This window comes from Erpetoichthys calabaricus, chromosome 10 (genome assembly GCF_900747795.2).
Source record: "Erpetoichthys calabaricus chromosome 10, fErpCal1.3, whole genome shotgun sequence".
NCBI lineage: Eukaryota > Metazoa > Chordata > Cladistia > Polypteriformes > Polypteridae > Erpetoichthys > Erpetoichthys calabaricus.
The window spans coordinates 90,595,736-90,619,315 of record NC_041403.2 but is presented as its reverse complement, the minus strand read 5'-3'; the positions used below and the strand labels follow the sequence as shown (position 1 = coordinate 90,619,315).

The 23,580-nt window shown below is 35.5% G+C and overlaps 1 protein-coding gene across 4 annotated transcripts in view; it reads right to left on the bottom strand.

Annotated features, from left to right (window-relative positions):
- hck (HCK proto-oncogene, Src family tyrosine kinase) overlaps nt 1–23,580 on the bottom strand; it is a 140,103-nt gene that overhangs the window by 76,987 nt on the left and 39,536 nt on the right. The window contains exons 1-2 of one of the 4 annotated variants that reach the window (XM_028811574.2): nt 12,826–12,967; nt 5,740–5,866 (exon numbers count right to left, since the gene is read on the bottom strand). In XM_028811574.2, coding sequence (XP_028667407.1) covers nt 5,740–5,866; nt 12,826–12,860 — 162 coding nt within the window. In that variant the 5' untranslated portion in view covers nt 12,861–12,967. Of the gene's footprint in view, nt 1–5,739; nt 5,867–12,825; nt 12,968–23,580 lie in introns of those variants that run through there. The other 3 variants (XM_028811577.2, XM_028811575.2, XM_028811578.2) reach the window with 3 other exon arrangements.

The window sequence follows — 23,580 nt, the reverse complement described above, 5'->3', positions numbered from 1 at the left end:
TTCCATTAGATCAGATTATCTCAAAGCAAAAGGTGAGCTACCACAGCTATGCAGATGACACACAGCTTTATTTACCAATTGGCTCTCTGATCCAATGTCTTACCAGTATTTCCGAATGGATTTGTAGTAATTTCTCAAACTAAATAAGGAAAAAAAACATGGATATAGAGAGGGCATTAGAAATAAACTTTATCCCTTAGGTTTAAAAATCAAGGCTTAAGTCAAGAATTTAGGGGTAATCATTGACTCTGACCTAAACTCTAAATCACATATTAACCATATTACAAGGACTGCACTTTTTTACTTAAGGAATATAGCAAAAGTTGGACCTCTTATAACTGTACAAAACGCGGAAAAATATATTCACTGCTTTGACTTTAGTCGACTAGATTACTGCAATGCACTCCTAATACAATTACCCAAGGAAGACATCAATTGGTTACAATTAGAATAGAATGCAGCAGCCAGAATCTTAACTAGAAAAAGAAAAATTTAGCACACCTCACTAGTATCAATACATTGGTCATTCAGAACTGACTTTAAAATACTACTAATGGTTTATAAAACATTAAATAATCTTGCACCATCCTATATTTTGGAATGCCTATCCCCCTACATTTCAAGTCGTTTATAATTCATAGAAACAAGGTTAAAAGAACTGGTGAGGCAGCCTTTTTTTTTTATGCATCTAAAATCACTTTATTTATAGAGATTCGCCAGGCTAATACTGTGTAACATTTTAAAAAACTACTAAAAGACCATTATTTTAGTATGGCTTTCTCATAGTTACTTTTCAGGTGTATTTCTAATACACCATATGGATATAGAGTTATCATATTCTTCAGTGATCTGCAATCTGTACTAATGCCCTCTATTCTCTGCTTTCTTTTCCAGTTCTTCTGTTGTGGTAATTTTGATCACCACCACCTGATCAAGGCACCATGCAGCCCCCTGAGATGACGGAATGAAGGTGGGTGTCTCAGCTGTCCATGAGACCAGCTTCATAAAATCCTATCATGTGAAGCATGAAAACTAAGAGGTTTGATTTAGGAAAATTTATGTTAGGTAGAATGCTGGGTGGGGGATGGGCAGTCTTTTGGCCTTGGAACCCCAGCAGACTGTTTTTATTCTGCAGCCTAAATAGAGGTTTCTTTTATGTTTTCTGTCCTTCCAGCAATCTGACCTTACCTTGTTTTGTTTTTACATATTCTTTAATATATTGCCTTATCTTAACTGTTTTTCATTTTTTGTAACTTTCTCTTTGACATATTGTAAAACACTTTGAGCTACATTGTTATATGAAAATGTATTATATAAATAAATGTTGTTGATTATTGAAAAATGAAGCATTTTCACAGTGCTTTCTAAATGTTTCATCATTGAATCTAAACTGACCTTAAGGAGTCATGCAAAATCTAAATGGAAACATGATAAAAATGAATACGTACATGTTTGTCACAGCATTTAAACCTTACAAATAGCTTGAAAACACATCTGAAAGGGTCTTATACTGTACCTAGTTGCAGAGACTGGAAGCTTCAGGGTTAAGCAAAGAAGCTACCCTTCTTGCTCAGACTGGTGTCACATACCAGTTTACCTGGGCCCATAGAGGGCTAATTGGTGTTTGTTTTCTGTTGGCTTCAGTTCCTCCTGATGTACATCTCTGCATAGGATGCTGAGTCAGGTTCAAGCAGTGGCATTAAGATTGTCACTGGGACAATCTCCACATAAGAATGTAGAAAGAGAGGCCACCAATAAATAACCATCTTTTTTGGTATTGTGCAAATGTATACTTACATCTTATATCTCAGCTTTATAGATAGACATCCCAGACTTGATCTCCCTTTTGCCCCAAATCACTTCTAACTTGTCAATTTAATGAATAATAATGCTTTATGTAAAGGGTGTATCATCACCCAATGCAGATCAATTTTCAAAACTTAAACATGCCATTACAGTACATTGTTGTCAGATAAAGTAGGGCACATAAAGTATGAAAAATAAATGTGCCCTTTGACAACAAGAATGTCATGAGACATGTTGCTACTGAAACAGCAGATGGGATTGCTGGGAGTTTCAGTAAGTTAAAAGGGATCTGAATGCACTGTAGTGTATGGCATCATCTGAAACAAGTGACTTTAGGACTCTTAGGCAATAAAGCAACTCCTAAGACCATGCTATACATTTGTTCTCTATCCTTATATGAAAACAAAACTGTAGTCTAGCCATTTTTTTTATTATTAAAAATACAGTATAACGAGTTCAAATAATGAACATAAGAGAGTTTATCTACCATTCCTTTTAAAAATCACTCAATTATCAATTGTATAACAAAGGCTATCCATATGCTTGTCTCTTATAATGGTGCTCACATTCTTCTTCAAACTATCCAACTATCCATCTATTTTATATGCTACCTTTTTGTTCAGGATGGCAGGTAGAAGATACCTATCCTATTAGCACTAGATATGGTCCATCACTGTACCCACTCTCTCTCTCTGTCTCTCTCTCTCTCACACACACACACACACACGCACACACACACACACACACACACACATTTATTCACCACAGTCGAAGAGGAAATCCACACAGTCATGGTAATAGTGTGTAAATTAAATAAAGACAGTGGGTGGATTGTGGTTTGAACCCAGGACTCTGAAGCTGTGAGGCAACAGTTTCACTCATCCACTCCACTTTTGGAAAAAATGTGTGTGTGTGTATATATATATATATATATATATATATATATATATATATATATATACACTAGACATTAAGCCGTTACAATAACAGGCGCTAGAACAGTAGTGCATAAACATTAGTAGGAACAGTCTATATTAAATGGCAAGGGACCTTGACCTCATTCTGTTTCTTGTCTTAACTTTTTTTTGTCAAAAATATTTTTGCAAGAAGCCTAAAGTAAAATAATAATATAAATAAAATAGAAACGTATATGACAATACAGTAAGTATAATTAATATTACATTTATCCTCTCCTCTGTGGCTGTTGATTGATGTGATGTGTCTGTTTGAAGATCTCCTATCCTGCCTCTCTTTATTTTAGCTTGCTGTAACGTCTCTCCAGCAAGTACTGTGCAGTTCCCCAGCAAGTATTTTAATCTGTGCTGGCGTGCAGCTGATTATTGTATGTGTGGCGTCTCCCCAGCAACGGATTTTATGTGCATGGCCGCGAGTACCCAATCAGCACTCTCCCCAGCAATGATGTCCTTTATTAAAGAGTGTCCCGCGTATGCACACTTCACCAGAAGACACACACACACATGGACGTACACAGTGATTTTATTAAAGAGGATATATATATATATATATATATATATATATATATATATATATATATATACATACACACACACACACATATACATATACTGTATTTACCCGTGTACCACGGTTACATTTTTTCCCGAAAATTAGCATTAGAAAATCAGGTGCGCGTCATACACAAGGAAATTTTTTTCTGTAATGTTTACTTCTGCTTGGGCTCTCTCGCTCTCTCTCTCTCTCGTTCGCTCGCGCTTTCTCTCTCTCTCTCTTGCTCATTCACACGCGCTCTCTCTCTCTCTCTCTTTCTTGCTCGTTCGCATTCTCTCTCTCTCGCTCGCTCATGCACGCTCTCTGTCTCTCTTGCTTGTTCGCTCGCTCGCGCGCACTCTCTCCCTCTCTCGCTCTTTCGTCATGCAACAAAAACAGAAGGGCATTCCTATACAATCACAACGCACGTCGTACACAGGGAAAATTTTTTCCGTGATTTTCTTTGTAAAAATTAGGGTGCGTGTCTTACATGAGGGCATGTGGTACACGAGTAAATACGGTATATACACATATATGTTACATAGTTTACTGTCATATAATGCAAAGAGTATGCAACATGTGTTTCACCCTTATTTGGGCTCATCAGGTGTACACACTCCACTGCATCCCCTCACGGAGATTGAACCTTGGCCGTCAGCAGCGAAGCCCATTTACGTTGCGCCATGGCGTGTGGTTCAGACTATGAATGCTATGAATACACATATATATTCACACATTATCTATACTAATAAAAGGCAAAGCCCTCACTGACTCACTCACTCACTCACTCACTCACTCACTCACTCACTCACTCACTCACTCACTCACTCACTCACTCACTCACTCATCACTAATTCTCCAACTTCCCGTGTAGGTGGAAGGCTGAAATTTGGCAGGCTCATTCCTTACAGCTTACTTACAAAAGTTAGGCAGGTTTCATTTCGAAATTGTACACGTAATGGTCATAACTGGAACCTCTTTTTTGTCCATATACTGTAATGGAATGCAGCTTGATGGCCGTGGGAGGCGGAGTCGTGTATCGCGTCATCACGCCTCCTACGTAATCACGTGAACTGCAAAACAAGAAACAGCCACAAAGAGCGCTGAAGAAAACATTCATTACACAATTGAGAAGGCAGCGAAACAATAAGAAGCGAGCAAGTGACTGACTGAACACAGCACGAGTGATCACTTCGATGAATCAAACCTGTTCAAAAAACACATTACACAATTGATAAGGTACGAAAAGAATATGAAGCGACTGACGCATACAGGCATAAATTAAGTTCATAGACCTACAAAAGATTGCCATTTTTCTCCTGTACAACTATACGTTGCATTCTCAACAGTAAGCTTCCACGGCTTGATCATATTCCAACCGGAGTGCTCAACTGACAACGTGGTATACAAAGACAACTATAACAATCGTAATAAACGAACAATGAAACAACGGAGAACCCATGCATTAAATAAAAAGGCTGCTTCCTTGGCAAAGCAAGGAAAAAGGATGGCCTTATATGGCATTCGTTTATAAAAACAATCGTAATAGACGAACAATAAACCACTACAGAACCACGAAGCAAGCAGAAAGGACGGACTTATATGGTGTTCGTTTATAAAACAGCGGAGAAGCTGTGTAAAGACAGCTTCACAAAAAAACAGATCCTTAACAAATTGTTATTGGTATATTTTCCCTCAGTTTAAAAAGGTTTTCTTTTCTTCTTGATAAAAATTTAAAAGCAGAACTTCGCCGCTGCAAAGCGCACCTGACTTTGTTGAAAAGAAACTAAACTTGCAGTGCCGCTATTCAATGACACTTGCCAAACGCCTGACTTTATTGAAAAGAAACTAAACTTGCAGCGCCACTATTCAATTACACTTGCCTAACGCCTCTCCTAAGGGGAGATACTGTGGGATCTAGGCATCAGTCAAAGCACCAATCACAGGCCCGATTAGAAAGCGGGAAGCTGTGATTTGTCGTCTCCCTCCCATGTAACAATCACAGCCCGTGGTACAACGCACTTAGTCACTGAATATGTATATATATGTATATGTAGATATGTGTATATGTAGATATGTATATATATGTATATATGTATATGTATATATATGTTTACATAACCTCTTTAACACACTACTTCTCCGCTGCAAAGCGTGGGTATTTTGCTAGTATATATATATATATATATATAAAGCTTTCAGGCTGCACACTATACATTATCTTTTCTGTAACACTGCTTCTATTGACCTCCATTTTACTTGTCCAGGAGAGTTTGGTTTGTGGTTCACAAGTGCTCCACACAACCTAATAACAGCTACAGGCATGGGGAAATAAAAAAAATGTTGGGATGGTTGTTAATAGCAGGATTTCCAACAAAAATTCCCACCAAACAACACATATATACTGTATGGATTCCTACTTACTGTCTTATTACCAGATGTGGGATCTTTCACATAATGAGCTTGAGGAGATTTACGTACTGGATCTGTTTTTGAGCTCTTGTTACCGCTGGATTCATGGTCATCTTTCGATTTAACACATCCCATTTTCCTGAAAATCAAAACAGGAGACAAAATGTTTAATATACTGTATCTATCAAGGAAAAGAACTGAACTGGGAATTCTTTAAACATTTCAATGACAATTTTCTTCATATAATTTACACTTAGATTTAGCTTTGGCATGAGCAATTATTTGTTCAATTGCACTGTGGTTGATTCTTTGTTAAGAGAGGAATTGTCTTAGCAGTGATAGCAGCTGTTGTGGCACTTTACAAGCATAACATATACTGCCTGATAGTAAGAGAAGAAAGAACAACATCACTACAATTATCAATCATCTCTGAAAGGCAAAACTCATTGAATCACTCAGATTTGACTTTATATCACAGGTTGATTTGTATCTTTAAATTGGTTCAGTTTGTGTGAGTGTGCCTTGTAATGGACTGGTACTACATGCAGGGACTGGTTTCTGGCTTCTAGCCATTGCTGTCCAATCCAGAAATTAAAACAACTTTGCAGCTTTAAGACAATGTAATTGTGTAAATAACTGCATTCACAACATGCTCTTTACTGACAGGGGTGGCATGGTGGATTAGCAAGTAGCATTGCTCTCTTATAGCAATTTAAATCCCAGCTGGGGATGGCTTGCTTTACATGTTCTCCCTTTGTTACATAAGAACATACATAAGAAATCTGACAAATGATAGGACACCATTCAGTCGATTAAGGCTGTTTGTTTAGCTAATAGCTAAGCTGTCCCAATCTCATTTAGATTCTTCTTAAAGGTTGTCAAGGTTTCTGCTTCAACTACATGTCTTTATAGTTTGTTCCATAGTTGTAAATGCACTTCCCCTTAATTTCCACTTATGTCCTTGAGTACGTGATTCACCCTTAAGCCAAAAAAATGTTGCTGGGTCTACTTTATCAATACCTTTATGGATTTAAAAGGTCCCCACACAGTCTCCTCTGCTCGAGAGTAAACAGGTTTAATTCTCTAAGTCCATCAGAGTAGGACCTGTCCTTAAGTCCTGGGATGCATTTGGTTGTCCTTCACTGCACAGCTTTAAGTGCTGCTATGTCTTTCCTCTACCTTGGTGACCAGAGCTGCACAAAATATTCCAGTTGCGGTCTCACTAGTGCCTTATATAGTTTGTAGCATTATGTCCCTCGACTTAAATTCAAAAGTTATAACTCAATATTTTATTTCCGTGCATTGCTTGGTCGATGAAAATGTTGTGTCAATGTCGCATTTTCACCACTAACTTCCTCCCACAGTTCAAAACCATGCAGTGGCCCAGTATAAGAATAGGAATATAAATGATTATGGTTTGTGATAGGGTTGGTTTCTTGTCTATTAATAACAGAATGTGTTATGGAACCCTTTGATACTACAATGGAAAAATCAGGTTCAGAAAATGGTAGTTGTCTGTCTTTTCACATACTAAAAATGACACAAAAAATAAATACACACATAAATAACATGTGGTTTTTAAGTGTCTGGTAAATAAATAGCACAGGCATGGCACATAAAGAACATGTGTAAAGTGAGAAAATATCACAGTCAATAGAAATTATTTGTGTTATATTTAGCTTAATTCATCTTGAGAATATTAACAATTTCTGGAGCTCTAACAGTTGACTCCAACACAACATACAAACAAAACATGTTTGAATTAGTTCCTTCCTATAGGACATTATACCAACATTATACCTTGCCTTACAAATGCACAACTACTGCACAATTGTTCATACATACTATCTTTTACAACTAGAGAACATGCAGCGTTAAGTGATGAGGGTCACATAGTAAGTCAGAGAAGACGACTGTAGTTTAAAGTCCAAGGATTGACTATTTGGCCAAACCAATTGTCTATTAAATTAGAAATACAAATTGTCTAAATACTTCCAATTCAATGGAATGTATACCAGATTCAGTCAAGTTCTCTCCATGGAAGATAGGAGTTTAATTTTTGTAACACTTGTTCCAACAGACTGAGTGTTAATTTGATCTATTAATGATTTATCTATAATTAAAGAATGAATGAATTAATCTTAATTTTATGTGTAACACTTTTCATAGAAGGCACCAATAAAGCACTCCATTCTAAGTTCATACTAAGTTAACTGATTCTTTAAAACTAACCCAAGATGTGCGCATGCTCCTGCTGTGGTCTAGAGTTCATTCAACCTCTTGTATCCAGTGCTGCTAGGATATACTCTAGCTCTCCACTGACTGGGTTCATAATCCAAATGAATCCAATGTTACTGCATGATTGACAATTTTAGATTAATTTTTTCCCCAACAACAGATCCAAAGTAGACTGATTTATAGGTGTACTCACATGTAATGCAAAAAGTTCCTTCTGTCGCCATCAAATTTGCCTGTCTGTCTGCATGAAACAAATCATCTTCTGGAGGGTTGATTTTATTGAAATTAATAACACTTACTTTTCTTGAAGAATATTTGCCATGAAAATTCAGTTTTCATTGAGATATCTTGAATAGAGGGCACTGCAGAGGTGTTCCATTAATCTTCCATTAAAATGCATCATTGAATTTTCAAACTTGTTTTTCTTAAAACAGAAAAACATTCTGTATGACTTCAATTATGGATTAGGTTAATGTTTCAGATCTTGAGAGACGTCATTCCAACTTGTTGTGTTTTGCTTTGTTTTCTACTTTCGTTTATCCAGTAGTTGCTCCTGACTGCTAACCGGATCCCCAGTACAAATTAAAGAAACAGCAGTAGGATCACACATGCAGCAGCAGTTTGTGTTTGATGCTTCATGTGTAAATGATGGCAGTAGCTTGTGTAGACCTCTGCCATACCTGTTCATGTATTCTTTTTCTTAATATTGTACCAGGTAAAAGACAAAATCTTTGCGAAAATAAAAGTAAAAATTGCAAGAAATTTTACTTATCTACAAATGCTTGGAAGAGAAAACAAACTCCCTAAGTGTGGTTCTGTGTGTATTAAGCATACAGTAAATAAACCTCTCTTCAGTATTTGGATTACACTGAAAACAGCCTCACTGGCGCATTATCTTCACATTGTGATTCAATATTTCTTTAGACACTAAATTTGGCACTACAATGACTTGCTCTACTTCATGTACTGTAACTTGAGAATTTAGCATTAACTTTGACTCTGCACACTGAATACTTCTTTAAAAGAAAATAAAGAAATTGAGTGAAAATCTGGTGTCTATGAAAGCTGTTTGATACAACATGTCTTACCTGGACTCCGTTTTTAACTATATGATATTGTAAAATGCTATTTAAAAGCATGTATTTTATGTACTTTACTAATACGTGTACTGTTATAGCTGTTTTTGAATATGTCTCATTGTTATTTATTAAACAAAAATAGGATAACTGACTCTTTCAAAATAGTTAACCGAGACTCTGAATGCACCTAAATGTTTAGACAAGAGAATTTTTTCCAGCTTGTTTTGATCTTTGAAAATTAACCATACTTGATTCTACGTGTTGCCCTTAAAGGTGGTGACTATTACAGTATGTTGGGAAAATGTACAAAGCCATTCATACTTCCATATTTTGTTGACCACTGTTGCTGGAAAATTACGTTCACATGTGTGTAAGGTGAATAAACAGAACTATTTATGTAAATAAACTATAAAAAAGACCTGTATTAATGTCTTAGTAGAAATGTAGGAATTATAAAACATAAACAAATTTTTGTTTTCATTTGTTTAAGGCAGTTGCTTAAAAAATATTTACCCTGAATCAAATATGGAGTGTAAGAGGTGACATATGACTAACATTTTTGTTTAAAAATAAAATATATTTTGCAAAATGGGTGGTATTTATGGCTGTTTACTTTAAAATGTGTTTGCATTAATTCAATAGAACTGAATAGAGAATAGGGAGGTCCGTGCAAACTTGAGAAGTGTTAATACATTTATATTAACTAGCTGCACTGCATGTAGTGGTTGACAAATGAGACAATGGTCAAGTAAAATCAAATTTGGCAAAATAAATCATTTTTTATTATTTTTCCAGTTTTGGACAAAATGAAAGCATTGCATTTTTTCCATTTTTAATGGCTGAATATGCTACATAAAGATCATACTGATCATTACATGTAATTGTGGTTAACTCGGATGATAAAAAGTGTAATTTTTTATTGTAAAATAGTGTGGCTATAAATACGATGGACATCTTGTTCAGTTACCCAAATCTCTACTGAATGCAAAAAATGGTATACAGCAGATCTTTTAGATAACAAAGGCTGCTCTTTCTGTCTCACTGTGTTTATGTAATGGAAACTAAACCAATTAAAAATAAAAATACACACGTAGGCTTGCACACAAGTACTTCTTTTTTTTGGTTTGCATTCTCAAATAACTGTAAATCAGCACTTAAAACAAAATACCATATGTTTATTCATAGCCTTTAACAAGCAACATTCTAGAGTCAGTCCTCACCTCTCATATCCCTTGAAGGAAAGTTTCATATTGATGTATATATACCTATAAATTTCTATATTTAGCCAACTCGGTATGTGGTTGGGGATACATTGGTAGTTTTAATGGTTTTAGGCCTTTATCTGGTCCATCCCCAAGTGAAAGCTTTGTAGATCTGCTGGAAGGCATTCAATTCTCCCTGAAACTACCTTAGATACACAGGTTTGCTTTAACAGATAATCAAGTAAATTGTCCAACTCATACATCATTCAAGGTGAAAAACGTATTGCCTAAACAAACTCAGCACAGATAAATACTGCAGATGTTAACTCTGCTAAAAAGTATTCTAATATGTAAAAATATGTAGCAATATTATAACAACTGAAGCAATTAACATAGAAAGCAATATAACAGTAGACACAGGGTCTTGATAGATGATTAATTTAGAGTTACCCAAATTCCTTAAGATACCAACTTTCATCTAGTTGCCATTTGTGCAGTTTCAGCCGCCCATCTATTTCTTTATATACCCAACTAATCCAACGTCTACAGTGAGTGGTTGCATGATTTTAGCCATTACAGTAAAATACAGAACCAGCTGCCATTTTCCTATCATCAAAAATTTTCTGAAAATCTTACTTTTCTTGGTCGCCTAAAGTTCTGCATTAATGTAATAAGCCATACAACAGCTCTTAATAGCTACATTAATCCATCCATTCATTTTTTTTTATCAAAATTTTTTATTTTAAGTTCAGGAAGCACAAACAACACGTTTATAAATCACTGATAAAAATAGGTTATAACCATGCCCATTACTTTTTGAGAATTTGTTTCTTCCAGAGAGGGTTGCAAGGTTTCTTGAACCTATTATCTGTCTCCCATATATCTTGAAGGGATACCTGTTTACCGTGGGGTACACTCACACATACACACACTGTGCCAACATGGGATTTCATAAAGAACAGGGGTAAGTGGAGCAAACTCATCTAAAAATGGGCAGAATATGCAGAGTGTCTCTGTGTCACCGCAAAAGTCACATACGCATTAGCAAAATACAACAAATCTCGTCAGTTTGGGAGAATCTACAAGAATACCTAAATTGATGGTGCATATACATTCTATACAATTTTTTATTAATTTGGTTTTTATTTTCCTAATAAATGAGTATTACATAACTTCTGCTCTTTTATTTAGCAACTCTGGGTTACAACAGTTGTCTATATTATAGAAAGTTGACGATATTTTCTACATTATATATTCCTGATCTATCCATTCATTGACATGTTTTCTGAAACTGCTTTCTACATTATGGAATCAAGTGGAACTGGAGCCTATCCCATCAGCGTCAAGAGTAAGGCAGACACCAGTGCTGGAGGGGATACCAGTTCATCACAGTTTACATATCCTCACTAAACATGTAACATTAATGCCGTATAACCTAACATGTATATCACAGTGATACTGGAAAAAAATTGAAGTAAGTTGAAAAACATTACATGAACTTGAATAGAATGTACAAATGTTCTGAGGAAATGTCCAGAGAGGGAATTGTACCCAGGTCACTCACAGTGTTGCCAAGTTAAGCAATGTACCATAAGATAATACCCCAGGTTAAACAAAATATAAGAATAGTGTCTTTATAAGTTTGTTTCATTAAAATACTGATAGTGCATAGCATTTAGTTCATTATGAACATAGTATCAGTGAATTTTAAGGTTTTGATGATTTTTAGAAATGGAGTAATTGTCTACATTTTCGTGTTCATTTGTTTTTATGGAAAAACAGAGCATTACAAAATATCAGTGAGTATAATTTGTAATAACAATCTTTCATTGATACTGTCTCTAAATGTATATACAATAAATTAATATATCATATACACTTCTTACATTATCCATTTATCCAAATTTCATTGTGATTATGTAGCCAGAGCCTCTCTTGGCAAGTGCATGTATTGTTAAACAACAAATAGGATTTACTTGGATTGTTTTTTTTAATCAATATTCCTAAATTACAAACAAATGGAATCATTGTTGATCCACTGCTAATCACTTTATCAATACCTAACCATCACTATTTGTGATTTACATCCTAAGTTTTAAATATAGTGATGTTGAGCAGGTGAACTCATAGTGAGATGGCTGACAACTTCTTTTAAGTTTTCTTTCTGTAGAATTATTATGTTAACTTCAGCTATTTGATTTTGCATAATCCTAAACAAATAATCAGCTAATACATTTGATATCAAAACAGCACGTAACAGTTTTCTTTTAAGGAATATGGCCCAGTATTTACCTAATGCATTTTACTATATTCACACCACTATAGTGATTAATTACTCAATAGGAACATTGTTCACCATTTGCATTATACAGGATAAAAAGATATAGCCCTAAAAATCATGCTTACTTTTGGGAAAGATGAGTTAAAAATTAGAGCATTATATGACTATATGTGACTCACTTTGATGCCCTTTGAAAATTTTGAGCTACTTGTTATAGTTCTCATAGATGACCATGACTGTACGCCTTATCATTTTCAACAGCTGTAAATAGTATTTATTTAAAAAAAACACAACATACCTGCTGATCATCACCTGAAGTCGTTGGAAGGCCATTGTTCTAGATGTCTGTACAGTTTGTAGGATTTGCTGGAGACAGACCAATGCTAGGGTGTTGTTTTCTGGTGTATGGGAAATTGGGGGTGGAGGGCTAATGCATGTGAATTATAAATGTAAGAAAATTCTAGAGAGGGAGGTATGGACAGCGAGACAGGCATATATGTCATTTGGGCGGAACTGAGGTTACAGTAATTTACCAATGATAAAGCACTGCTGCATTCTTAGATGTTGTAAATCAATCTGAGTTTGACAACAAGGATACACTTCAGCCATCCATGGTATGACCAGTAACAGAGCTCTGAAAACTTTATTCAAGGCTTTTCTAAAAATAAGCATTTTTTATACAGTTTCTGGCAAACCTCAAGGAGCTTGAATTTGTTCTTCATAAACATTGCCTCCTACCAACATCCACATCTGTGGTCAGTGACATCTAAGCTGCAGGTAAGTCTCTGATTCATTTATGAATATGAGCTGTCAAAAAGAGTGAATGATTCATTTAGTCTTAGACGCAGATACCAATTTAACTTTACTACCTTTAAAATGCATTTCTGTATTACTTGCTTAGCAGGAATTACTAACACTCCACTTATAGTACAAAAAGTACCTACTAGACCAGGTTGGCCATCTGTCCTATGTTTCATAATTATTATCATAATAATCTACCAAACCGATGATGGTGTACATGACTTCACTCACATAAACACACAAAATGCCTCGAATCTCCAAATCTTATGTACCTTTCTCTTAACAAACTTTAATTTAGCTTTATGATGCCTACTTTTACCTAATTCCTATTCAATATCTGGCTTACTCTAAGCATTTATTTGATGTATGAAGACAGCATCTTTCCACTGGATGTCATATCTGCTGTTTATTTTGTCACTATTTCACTGTAACCTTGACTTTGGTTAGACTAGTCAATTTCCTGTGCCTTCTATTTCTGTTCTTAACACACGTGCTGCCCAACATTTCATTCATCTTGCACTAAACTGTGATGCTGTTAAGTGTTCTCTAAAATAAATGCATTCAAGTATCAATGTTAGTGTGTACCTTCTGGTTGCCATATCTTCTGTATCTCACTTAAAATACAACAAGATACATTTGCAGAGCTATAGAAATCTAGTAATACACTTTAGAAAAATTATTAAGGAGTATGTAAGAAACACAACAAGAAAAAAATATTAGAGAATGGGCTTACTTTAGGACAAAGAAGATCATATGCAGAAAATTTAATGTACCCACAGGGGTACTGTGAACTTCTGTTGTACTTAATTTATCTCCTAAAGAACATTTTCTAGAGAGATTGAGCCAAAATAAATGCAAATCACTTCAATTTAAAGGTTAGCCCTAGACATCTTTCCCTGATTAGCTGCATGGCCACAAGGCGAATATAAACAGCATCTCAAGGCTAAAACACATACACGTTACTCCTAGACCCTAAGGAATATGGACTACCTAGAGGGTAATTGCGGAAATAAAAGTTTGGAGCAAAGCTGTAATTTTGCTTGCAGCCAAAAGATGGAAAAACCTTTAGAAATAGTTAGTTCTTTGTGGTTAACCTCTTGACCCTTTTAGTAGCAGCCTGGCCGGGATCAGAGTGAATGTTCAGCTGATCCCAAAAGATGAGTATTTAAAAAGATTCCACCTAAAGGTTGGGAGCAAAAGGTGATGACTTACTTCTGAGGTTAAAAAATGCATTGTAGCAGTTCATCCTCACATTCTTCATCCCTAGTCTATTCAGTCAGAATTTTCTTCAGTCCTACAGAATGAAGTACTCTACATCCTATTGTGTCCTATATACAGTAATACCTAATCAATATTCATTATTTGACCTTTAAATCTGTGATATTAGAGTCTTTTTAAATTAAACAGAGTCAAACTGGCGGTGGCATGATGGCACTGCTGCCTCACAGTAAGGAGACCAGTGTCCACATCCCAGATCCTCCCTTCTTGGAGTTTGCATGTTCTCCTCCGGGTGCTCCGGTTTCCTCCCACAGACTAAAGAAATGCAGGTTAGGTGGATTCTTCTTCTTCTTTCAGCTGCTCCCGTTAGGGGTTGCCACAGTGGATCATCTTCTTCCATATCTTTCTGTCTTCTGCATCTTGTTCTGTTACACCCATCACCTGCATGTCCTCTCTCACCACATCCATAAACCTTCTCTTAGGTCTTCCTCTTTTTCTCTTGCCTGGCAGCTCTATCCTGAGCATCCGTCTCCCAATATACACAGGATTGGTATTATTAAATTGGCCATAGTGTGTTCTTGGGGTGTGTTTGAGATTGACTGGCGTCCAGTCCAGGTTTTGTTCCTGCCTTGCGCCCTATACTAGCTGGGATAGGTTACAGAACTCCCTATGACCCTATTCAGGACTAAGAGGGCTAGAGAATGACTGACTGACAGTCAAACAGGTCTTTTGTGAAAGCAGTCTTTGTAACATATTGCACTTATAACCAACCCATGCAAGACATAATGTGCCTCCCTGAAATTCAGCTGGTGAAGGGAAAAAACATTCCAAAATTCATGCATACTTGTATTAAACTTAAATTTGTAAAACTGTCTTTTTATGGTCTTAAATCACTGAACTCTGTTGATGTATAACCTCAGTCCCAGGGGATGCTGATATGCCCTGAGGATGTGACTGTTGTTCTGAGCTGCATCATCAGTGAAGTATAAAGCAGATTAAAACACACATGTGCTGTAAAACAATGTGTGTTTTCTTTCTTTCTTTTCTTTACACTTGTAAAGGTCAGCAGAGCATAGCGGTGCACTGCAAGGGTTTTCTTGTGCTGGTTGGGACTAATGGTCAGACATGAAGCCAAGATGCCATTCAGGTACTGCTCTGGACTGCTGCCCAGATGCCACACAAAAGAGAGATAGGGGGGACTGGAGAGCCCGTCTGAGAGGAAGTAATGGTGGTGGCCAAAGGAGGAATAGAGAACACCTATTGGTCCTCCCAGCCACAAAGGAGCTAATCCCAGATTGTAGTGAAATATACTTGTGCCTGGCCCTTTAAACAGACAAAAGTATGATGAGGAACCGGTGGTCAGCCAATTGGTTGTGACCCCAGAAACAGTTAAGGGCCACCCTTTAAAAGAAGCCTCCTTCCCTCAGCCAGGTGAGCTTGAAGTCGGAAGTGAAGTGGAAGTAACAAAAGAGGAGAAAACCCCACCATTATCCTTAGAGGGACAGGAGAGTGGGTGAGAAAGTAGGCCAGGGACAGATTAACATAATATTGTAGAGATAGGCTCTGAATTGGTGACTCTTTATTGTTTAATCTTTATTTACAGTAACTTGTGCCTTGTTCCACCCTGGAACCTTTCTATCTATGAACAAAATCCCTCATGACTGGAATGTGGTGTTTGTGGGTCCTTTTAAGTGAGTGCCCCCCACTGGTCACACAGTATATGCTTACCTTTATTTTGGATGAATTGTTTTTTTAGAACCATTCAAGAACAAAATATTTTTTATTTTAAAATTACTTTTGAAATATTCTGGATTCTTTTAGCTTTTGCAAAATCTATTGGCCAGATTTTAAAGCTGAATAGGAGATTACTGAAACTAGGCACATATTGCATGACATAAGCAGATATAGCCAATTAATACAAATGTAAGATGTGGATATGTAATAAACCTAAATAAGCACAAATGAATAATACCATTAAAAGTGACAGAAAAAGAAAAAAACACACACAAGAACACAAACACCTAGACATTCCAGAGAGGTTAAGTTCTACAATCTTTATTTTTATATTGTATAATGACTTTACTAATGAGAATTTGTAAAAAATGCTTTAGAAAATAAAATTAGATAGTAAATTAATAAATTAGATAATACAATGAAACCAGATAGATAGATCTTTATTTGTCCCATGGAAGAAATTTGGCCTTTTACAAGAGCTCTTTAAATAAATAAATACATAAATAGATAGATAGATAAATAAATATATATACACACACTGGGTTTTACATGTCGCTGTATTTCAAGTCTGCAGCTTTTATAATAAAAGAAATATGACACTTCCTCCTGCATGCTATCTATCTATCTATCTATCTATCTATCTATCTATCTATCTATCTATCTATCTATCTATCTATCTATCTATCTATCTATCTATCTATCTATCTATCTAATAAAAGTACTATTGCCTGCTGGCTTAATGAACAAGCAGGTTTTCCTGAATGTAATCAATTAATTATTTAATAATTTATTATTATTATCTCCTTTATGGACTGCATTATTTGCAATTATTTACAACCATTGCTGAAACATGAGTGCAAAAAAATGTGAATAGCTTTACTTAATTAATGAATTTTAACAATAAAGCTATGTACTTCTAGTGAGTTTTAAGACATTAACTCAAAAAAAAAATGAACAGCTCTATATAGCACTATTAATGGGGTTTTTCTTATTGTAAGCAATTCAAACAAGCCTTTCATTAGGTGAAGCAATAAATTAATCTCAGTTTGGAGCAGGTCATCCTCACTTAACTTATCACCCCTACACAAGTTTATCTTCCTAGGTTTGAGGGTCATATAGCAATCATCTGCCCTAAAACTGACCCAGTGAAGCACAACTAGATCTGCCCTGAATGCTAGGAGAGGCCATGGGGCATATGGTAATTTTAGAAGTAACATTGGATGAATTACTGAATATGTTACATGGTAATGAAGATAGAAGTTTCAAGGTACAGCAGTAATACTCACAGTCCATGGTGCCTGAGAGTGGCTTTGAATAGCACATGATAGTAAAAAATTTCACTATAATCTGTATATTTGACAATATTGACCCTATGAACCCATTAACAACTGCAATCACATCATACAGCCTTAGACTTGCAAGCATATTTTTCATATTTTGCATAAGCAATCAGTCACGTACATTGTAAAAACTAATGTCAAAGACAACCTTGTGGAGTATAACTTGATAGTCTGCCCTTACAGACTGATGATACAAGTAAGAAGTGAATGGTCTTTTGCTTTGTTGTGTCTTCATGTGCTTAATAGTATGAACTTTAAAACTACTTATTTTATTTCATACAGTGTTTCCCTCAATATTTATATAAATATAAAGTGAAGCCCTATTCATATTGTTGAGTATCATTCAAAACAAGCTCAAGCTTGACAATTAGTTTCTGTGGTTGATTAGGTTGGTTTAACTGCAAATTTAAATCAATACAAATATTCAAGAAGTTCATTTTACTGGCTTGTCTATATGTACAGTAACTTGACTGCTGTGTATTCAGCACAGTTATTTAAAAATTGTTTTATATTTCAGGATAAAAATTAGAAAGTGTAAAAATAATTATCTGCTGCGTAAACAACTTAATTGTATAAAAAATATATTCTCTATGCAACATACAGCAAGTAGTAGCCATTTTATATAGTCTCTCCCAGCTTCAACTGAAAATATTGAGGCAAAAGCCAGATTAGCTATAAGTAGTGCAACAAGAAAATAAGAAGCAAAAGCCTAACCATATAGAGTGAAACTCCGTATGGAAATTGCAAAACTGTTAGTTGTCACTGTTTTTTTTTCATTTATTAATCAATGTGCAAATGCTGCAACACATTACACAATACATAGCATACTGCAGTTCTGTCACATACGCAACACAATTACTGGAATTCTGTGTGCTTGTACATGTAATAAACTAGTGTTTTATGTTTTTTAAACATCACAGTTTTTTATACAGCTGCAAGTCGCCAGAACGAAGCTGAGGCTAGATATATAGCACAGTACACACCAAATATGAAGGAACTTTTTAATACTGATTTGGTTTAAAAGTAGCTTTACATGAACACGTAACTAGGATCAGAAGGGTTTTCTTGACATTCATTCATAATAAATGTGTTCAAAGGTAAAAAAGATCTGCATCAACACTACTACATCAAAAATCACTAACCTTTAAAATGTGATAGATTAAAAATCATTGTGCTATAGAATTTCAAACCTGCAAACATGAGAGAAGGGCCACAACTCCTCTTACATGATGATGTATGTATACTCTGACTGTAACTAAGCCACTTGTCCAAGCTGAGATGGTTTGCAAGATAGGGTCTTATTTATAACCATTCATATTATGATTTGGGAGTCAAGATAAGACTTGTTGATGAGACCGAAAAGGCCAGTGGATAAATGATGATAATTATTTACAACAAATTCCATGGCTTTAACATCAAGGGACAACCAGTGTTGTGTTATCATTTTTAAAATTAACCATTAAGTGGTTCTTGGAAAAAGAGCTTTGGCATGACTTCCTGTCATTTTTCCACTTATGTTTATGTTTAGTGTAGAAAGTCCTAGAAATATTATGATAGGTAAACACTTCACGATGAAAAATTTCAAGATCTTCAGGACTAGTATTTAGACTGGGTAAGGTTTCCTCTATAAGAATATTTTTTTTGCTGTTTTACTTATTTATGCAGCCAATGCAAATATGTGAAACATCCATTGTCTATTCATATAGGATTTTTTAGACTAAAATATTATGTTTTGTCTTGAAAGAGGGTTCACCAACCTTACCCCTGAACTATTTCATAGTCTGCTTTTAATGTATGATTAAATTAGTAAAATCTATAGACATTTAGGTGTTCATTGACCAAAATAAAAAAATCCAAATGAAAAACATTTACTTGTCTCATTCCCCAGCAAATGACTGATGCAGTATTATGGAAGAATGACAAAGAGGTGGAATGAACAAACAGGAGCTGGTGAATCATAGTCTTGATCAGGGGTGTCGAACTCTGGGCCTGGAGAGCCGCAGTGCCTGCAGATTTCCATTCTAATCCTTTTCGTAATCAGTGAACAGTTTTCACTGTTAATGAACTTCTTTTCCCTTCATTTTAATAGCCTTGTTTTTAAGGATTAAGTCCTCTGAATGTATTCCTTTCTTCATTAAAATGATTGTCAAACAGAAATGAGATATGAAACGAGCCAACAGATGACCAGCTAAACTGGGATTTCAAACCCCAACCAATTTCACTCCAACCAATCTCTTAATGAGAAGCTGATTCTTAATTAAACCTGTTATTTAAGTCCATGGCTTGTTGCTACTCTCATTGTGCCACAGCAGACATTTCCAAAACTGTTGATTTTTCTGTTTTCTCTAAGAACACCATCAAAATGTTTTGGTGACCTGAGAGATCAACCTTACTGAGACCTTCACCTTTCTTTATTTTCGGATATTGTGTGATGGGCACAGGTGATCTGGTCATGTGGTGGCTTGTTTTGTGTCTCATTTTTGCTTGGCTGCTAATTAAGGAAAAACAGACAACAAAGGGGCCTGAGTCAAGTTAATTTAAAATTAAGGCAAAAGAATTTAATTAGCAGCAAAAACTGGTCACTTATGAAGAAGCTGATTAGAATGAAAACCTGCAGCCACTGCGGCCCTCCAGAACTGGAGTTCGACACCCGTGGTCTAGATACAAACAACCATCAAAAAGCCAGTACAAACCATTAAAACCAATTGTCAATGCCAGTACACTAAATCAAAAATCATAGTTGAAAATAAATGTTGCAAACTCCTCACACTAGCTTCTTCTAATCGAACTTAACCAATTTTAATCTTTGTTGTCTGTTTTAAGAAACTGATCTGATATTTGCATGCCAGAAGCTGAGTGGTTCAATCTTATTATACAAGTACAAAAAGATATCATAATAGGTCATGTGTCTTCATCATCACATTGACAGGCAACATGCACAGCAACAGTAAACAACAGGGCAATGCACAGAATGATACACAAAATGGTGGCAACCATACCAAAATAAGAAACAAAATGGTGTCACCAGAGTAACGATGAAAATGTTAAAGAAGTAAATTTAAAAAGTTCACCACACTTCATTTCTATACTCATTGAAGAATAGGACTGGGCAGTGTCCCTTAAAGCCTTTATTACAGTATAACTGAAAATGTGATTTCAATAAATAATGATTAATGTAATAATTGATGTATTTAACAAGGATGAGCCTCTTAGCCATCAAAACAGATTCAACTGCAGGTGTTCACCTTTGACTTATTAAAAGTACAGTTTTATTTTCTTGTGCTCAATTGCTTACAAAACTGCTGCAAACACAGTACAAGACAAGGCTTCTTCATGTCCTCCCTTCCTGTTTCCATCGACTCTCCAATCAGGTTGAATCGCATAGCAATCTGGATAAATCTCTTAAAGCTGTACACTTATGTATTAAACACAGCTCATATACTGCTCCATACCCAAAGATAAAACCTTTAAGATGCAAATACTACAACACGAAATCATGCTTCCTATTTCCTTTCACATTTATGTTTTGCATTTTATTATTTCATTTATTTTTTAAATGTACCAAAATAACTGAATTTAGTATTGTGGACCAACTGGCATTTTGTTCACTGCTACTCCAGAATGAAAAAAATCACTGAAAGCTCCAAGAATGGGCTAATTCTTTAAATAGACCCTGTGATTAAAAACAAATTGTTGCTAAGCCAATTTAATGAGAACATTAGAACAGTTTTGAAAAGAGCAGGCCATTTGCCCCAACAAGCTTGACAATCCTGTTCACCTTCTGCAAGTTCTCAAAAATAACGTTGTCAAATTTTGTAGCTCCACAACATTCTACTGTCTACAACATGCCTTGGTAACTTTTTCAATGTGTCTATGGCTCTCTGTGTGAAGAAAACCTTTCTAATGTTTGTTCAAAATCTACCCTATCTCTGTTCCTTCTGTGTCCCTGTCTTCTTGCTGAAGAATGTATTTTAAAATAACAGCTGTACTAATTTCCTTCATAATTTTAAACAATTTGATAATATCACCTCTTAATCTCAGCTTGCTTACACTAAAAAGCTAAGCTTTTTCTGCAATATGGAGACTAAAACTACACAGAGTACTACCGATGAGGCCTCACAAGTTCAATCTGCAGTTTAAGCATAATCTACCTTGACTTGTATTCCTCACATTGGACTGCATAACTCAGCACCTTGCTAGCCTTCTTAAACACTTTTGTACAATATATTCACCTATGTATGCTCAAGAATATTAGACAATGATTGAAAAATGTGAACTAGAAAGTTGGAGGAAACATAAACTTGGGGTCATACTGTTTATGTGAAAGTCAAAATAAAATATATTGTTACATTTCAGGATTTAAAATGACAAGATTCAAAATGCAGGATAAAGAAAAACAGAAAAAGTAGTCACTAACAGAGTGGAAGATTGCAAACAATCTTCAAAAGAAGTCTTTGATCTAGAGCTGAATTGCATCATCTGAAACGATAATAACAGTATGAAGATAGGAAATTACATGAATGGTTTAACACAGTAAACTAATACATACAATGAACTGCAGCATGTACTAGCGGCCAAATGAGGCTTTGCAAATCAAAATGAATGTTCTTTTTGACTCTTGGTGATTAAATGTTAAGTTTTTTAAGTGATTAAAATCCACGGTGAAACATGGCCTGTGTGGATTCTACATGCTGTTCTCATAATTTTTCCGGAGAGAGATGTCACTCAAAGGCACTCATGCATTCCACAAAAAAGGTGTGGGGCTTCGGTTAATCAATCACAGTCAAAAATCACAACACCTACATCGTTGTATTCCACAGTCAATAGAAATGAGGCTGCTTCAATAGATCACTGAGTAACATCTTGAATGTCAGGCCAATGCCTTAAAGATGTTGGACTCTACTCATATCATTATAATGTGTGCCTCTAACTACACAGCATTTCTAACCAAGCTCAAGATTGGTGCCATGATCAAGCAGTCTAGATAGGGATAGATAGACATGGGTTAATCTTTAGTAATGACCACCTGAATGGAAATGGTGATGATATGGATATCTATGCAATCAGGACAGACGTCTTTAAAAAGCACTTTGCCAAATTAGTTTTTCTGGTATGGGACACCATCAACTATAATGGCTGGTCACTTTTGCTGCTTCTTGTTTGATTGCCTTGTTGATACTACCATCCATTGTACAACCACTTATGGAAAGCTTGCGTGTCACTTCTTTGGAAACCATCTATTGTAAGTGACATCAGTACCTTTTCCTGTCTCCATATATCATAATTAATGATGTCAGTAGCACCAACAATACTTCCCTTTTCTTGACACTGTTTAGGAACTACTGCTTCACATGGAAGAACAGATGGACAGTGCATGGCTGGATGTTCAAACAGGACATTAACTGGGACCTGTATTAATAGGTGCTTATAACACCAGGTAAGGGTGGGTTAAACTTAATGGTAATGAGTAGATCAGATGCAATTATTTCTTGTTACAGGCTGTATTCTGCTAAACAATACCATTCAGGCTTTTGCTTTAGAGAGATACAGTATAAAGATCACCAAGAAGTAAAATAGCAAAAGGCAGTCTTTCCATTTTAGTAAAACATTAAGAATGAATACCCACATGTTTTATGATATGAGAAATACATTTGACTCTGGTATATATACACAGAGAATGCAACAAAGAAAGTATTTGATAATGAGAAAAATAAAACACGATTGAGGAAGCAAGTTATGAAATGAAACAGATCAAAAAGAGGAACAGTTCATTTTGTTATTCTCAGCTTTTGTTGACTGCAGACACTGTTTGTAATTAGAGCATGCAACTCTGAATAAAAGAATCAAAAAGGAAAATAAATCACAAAGGAAATAAATTATACATCAAATGTATTGCATTTAAGAAAGCTATGTGTTTACAGACCTTAAGAGCAAACTATGAAACAGTTGAAAGGCACTGC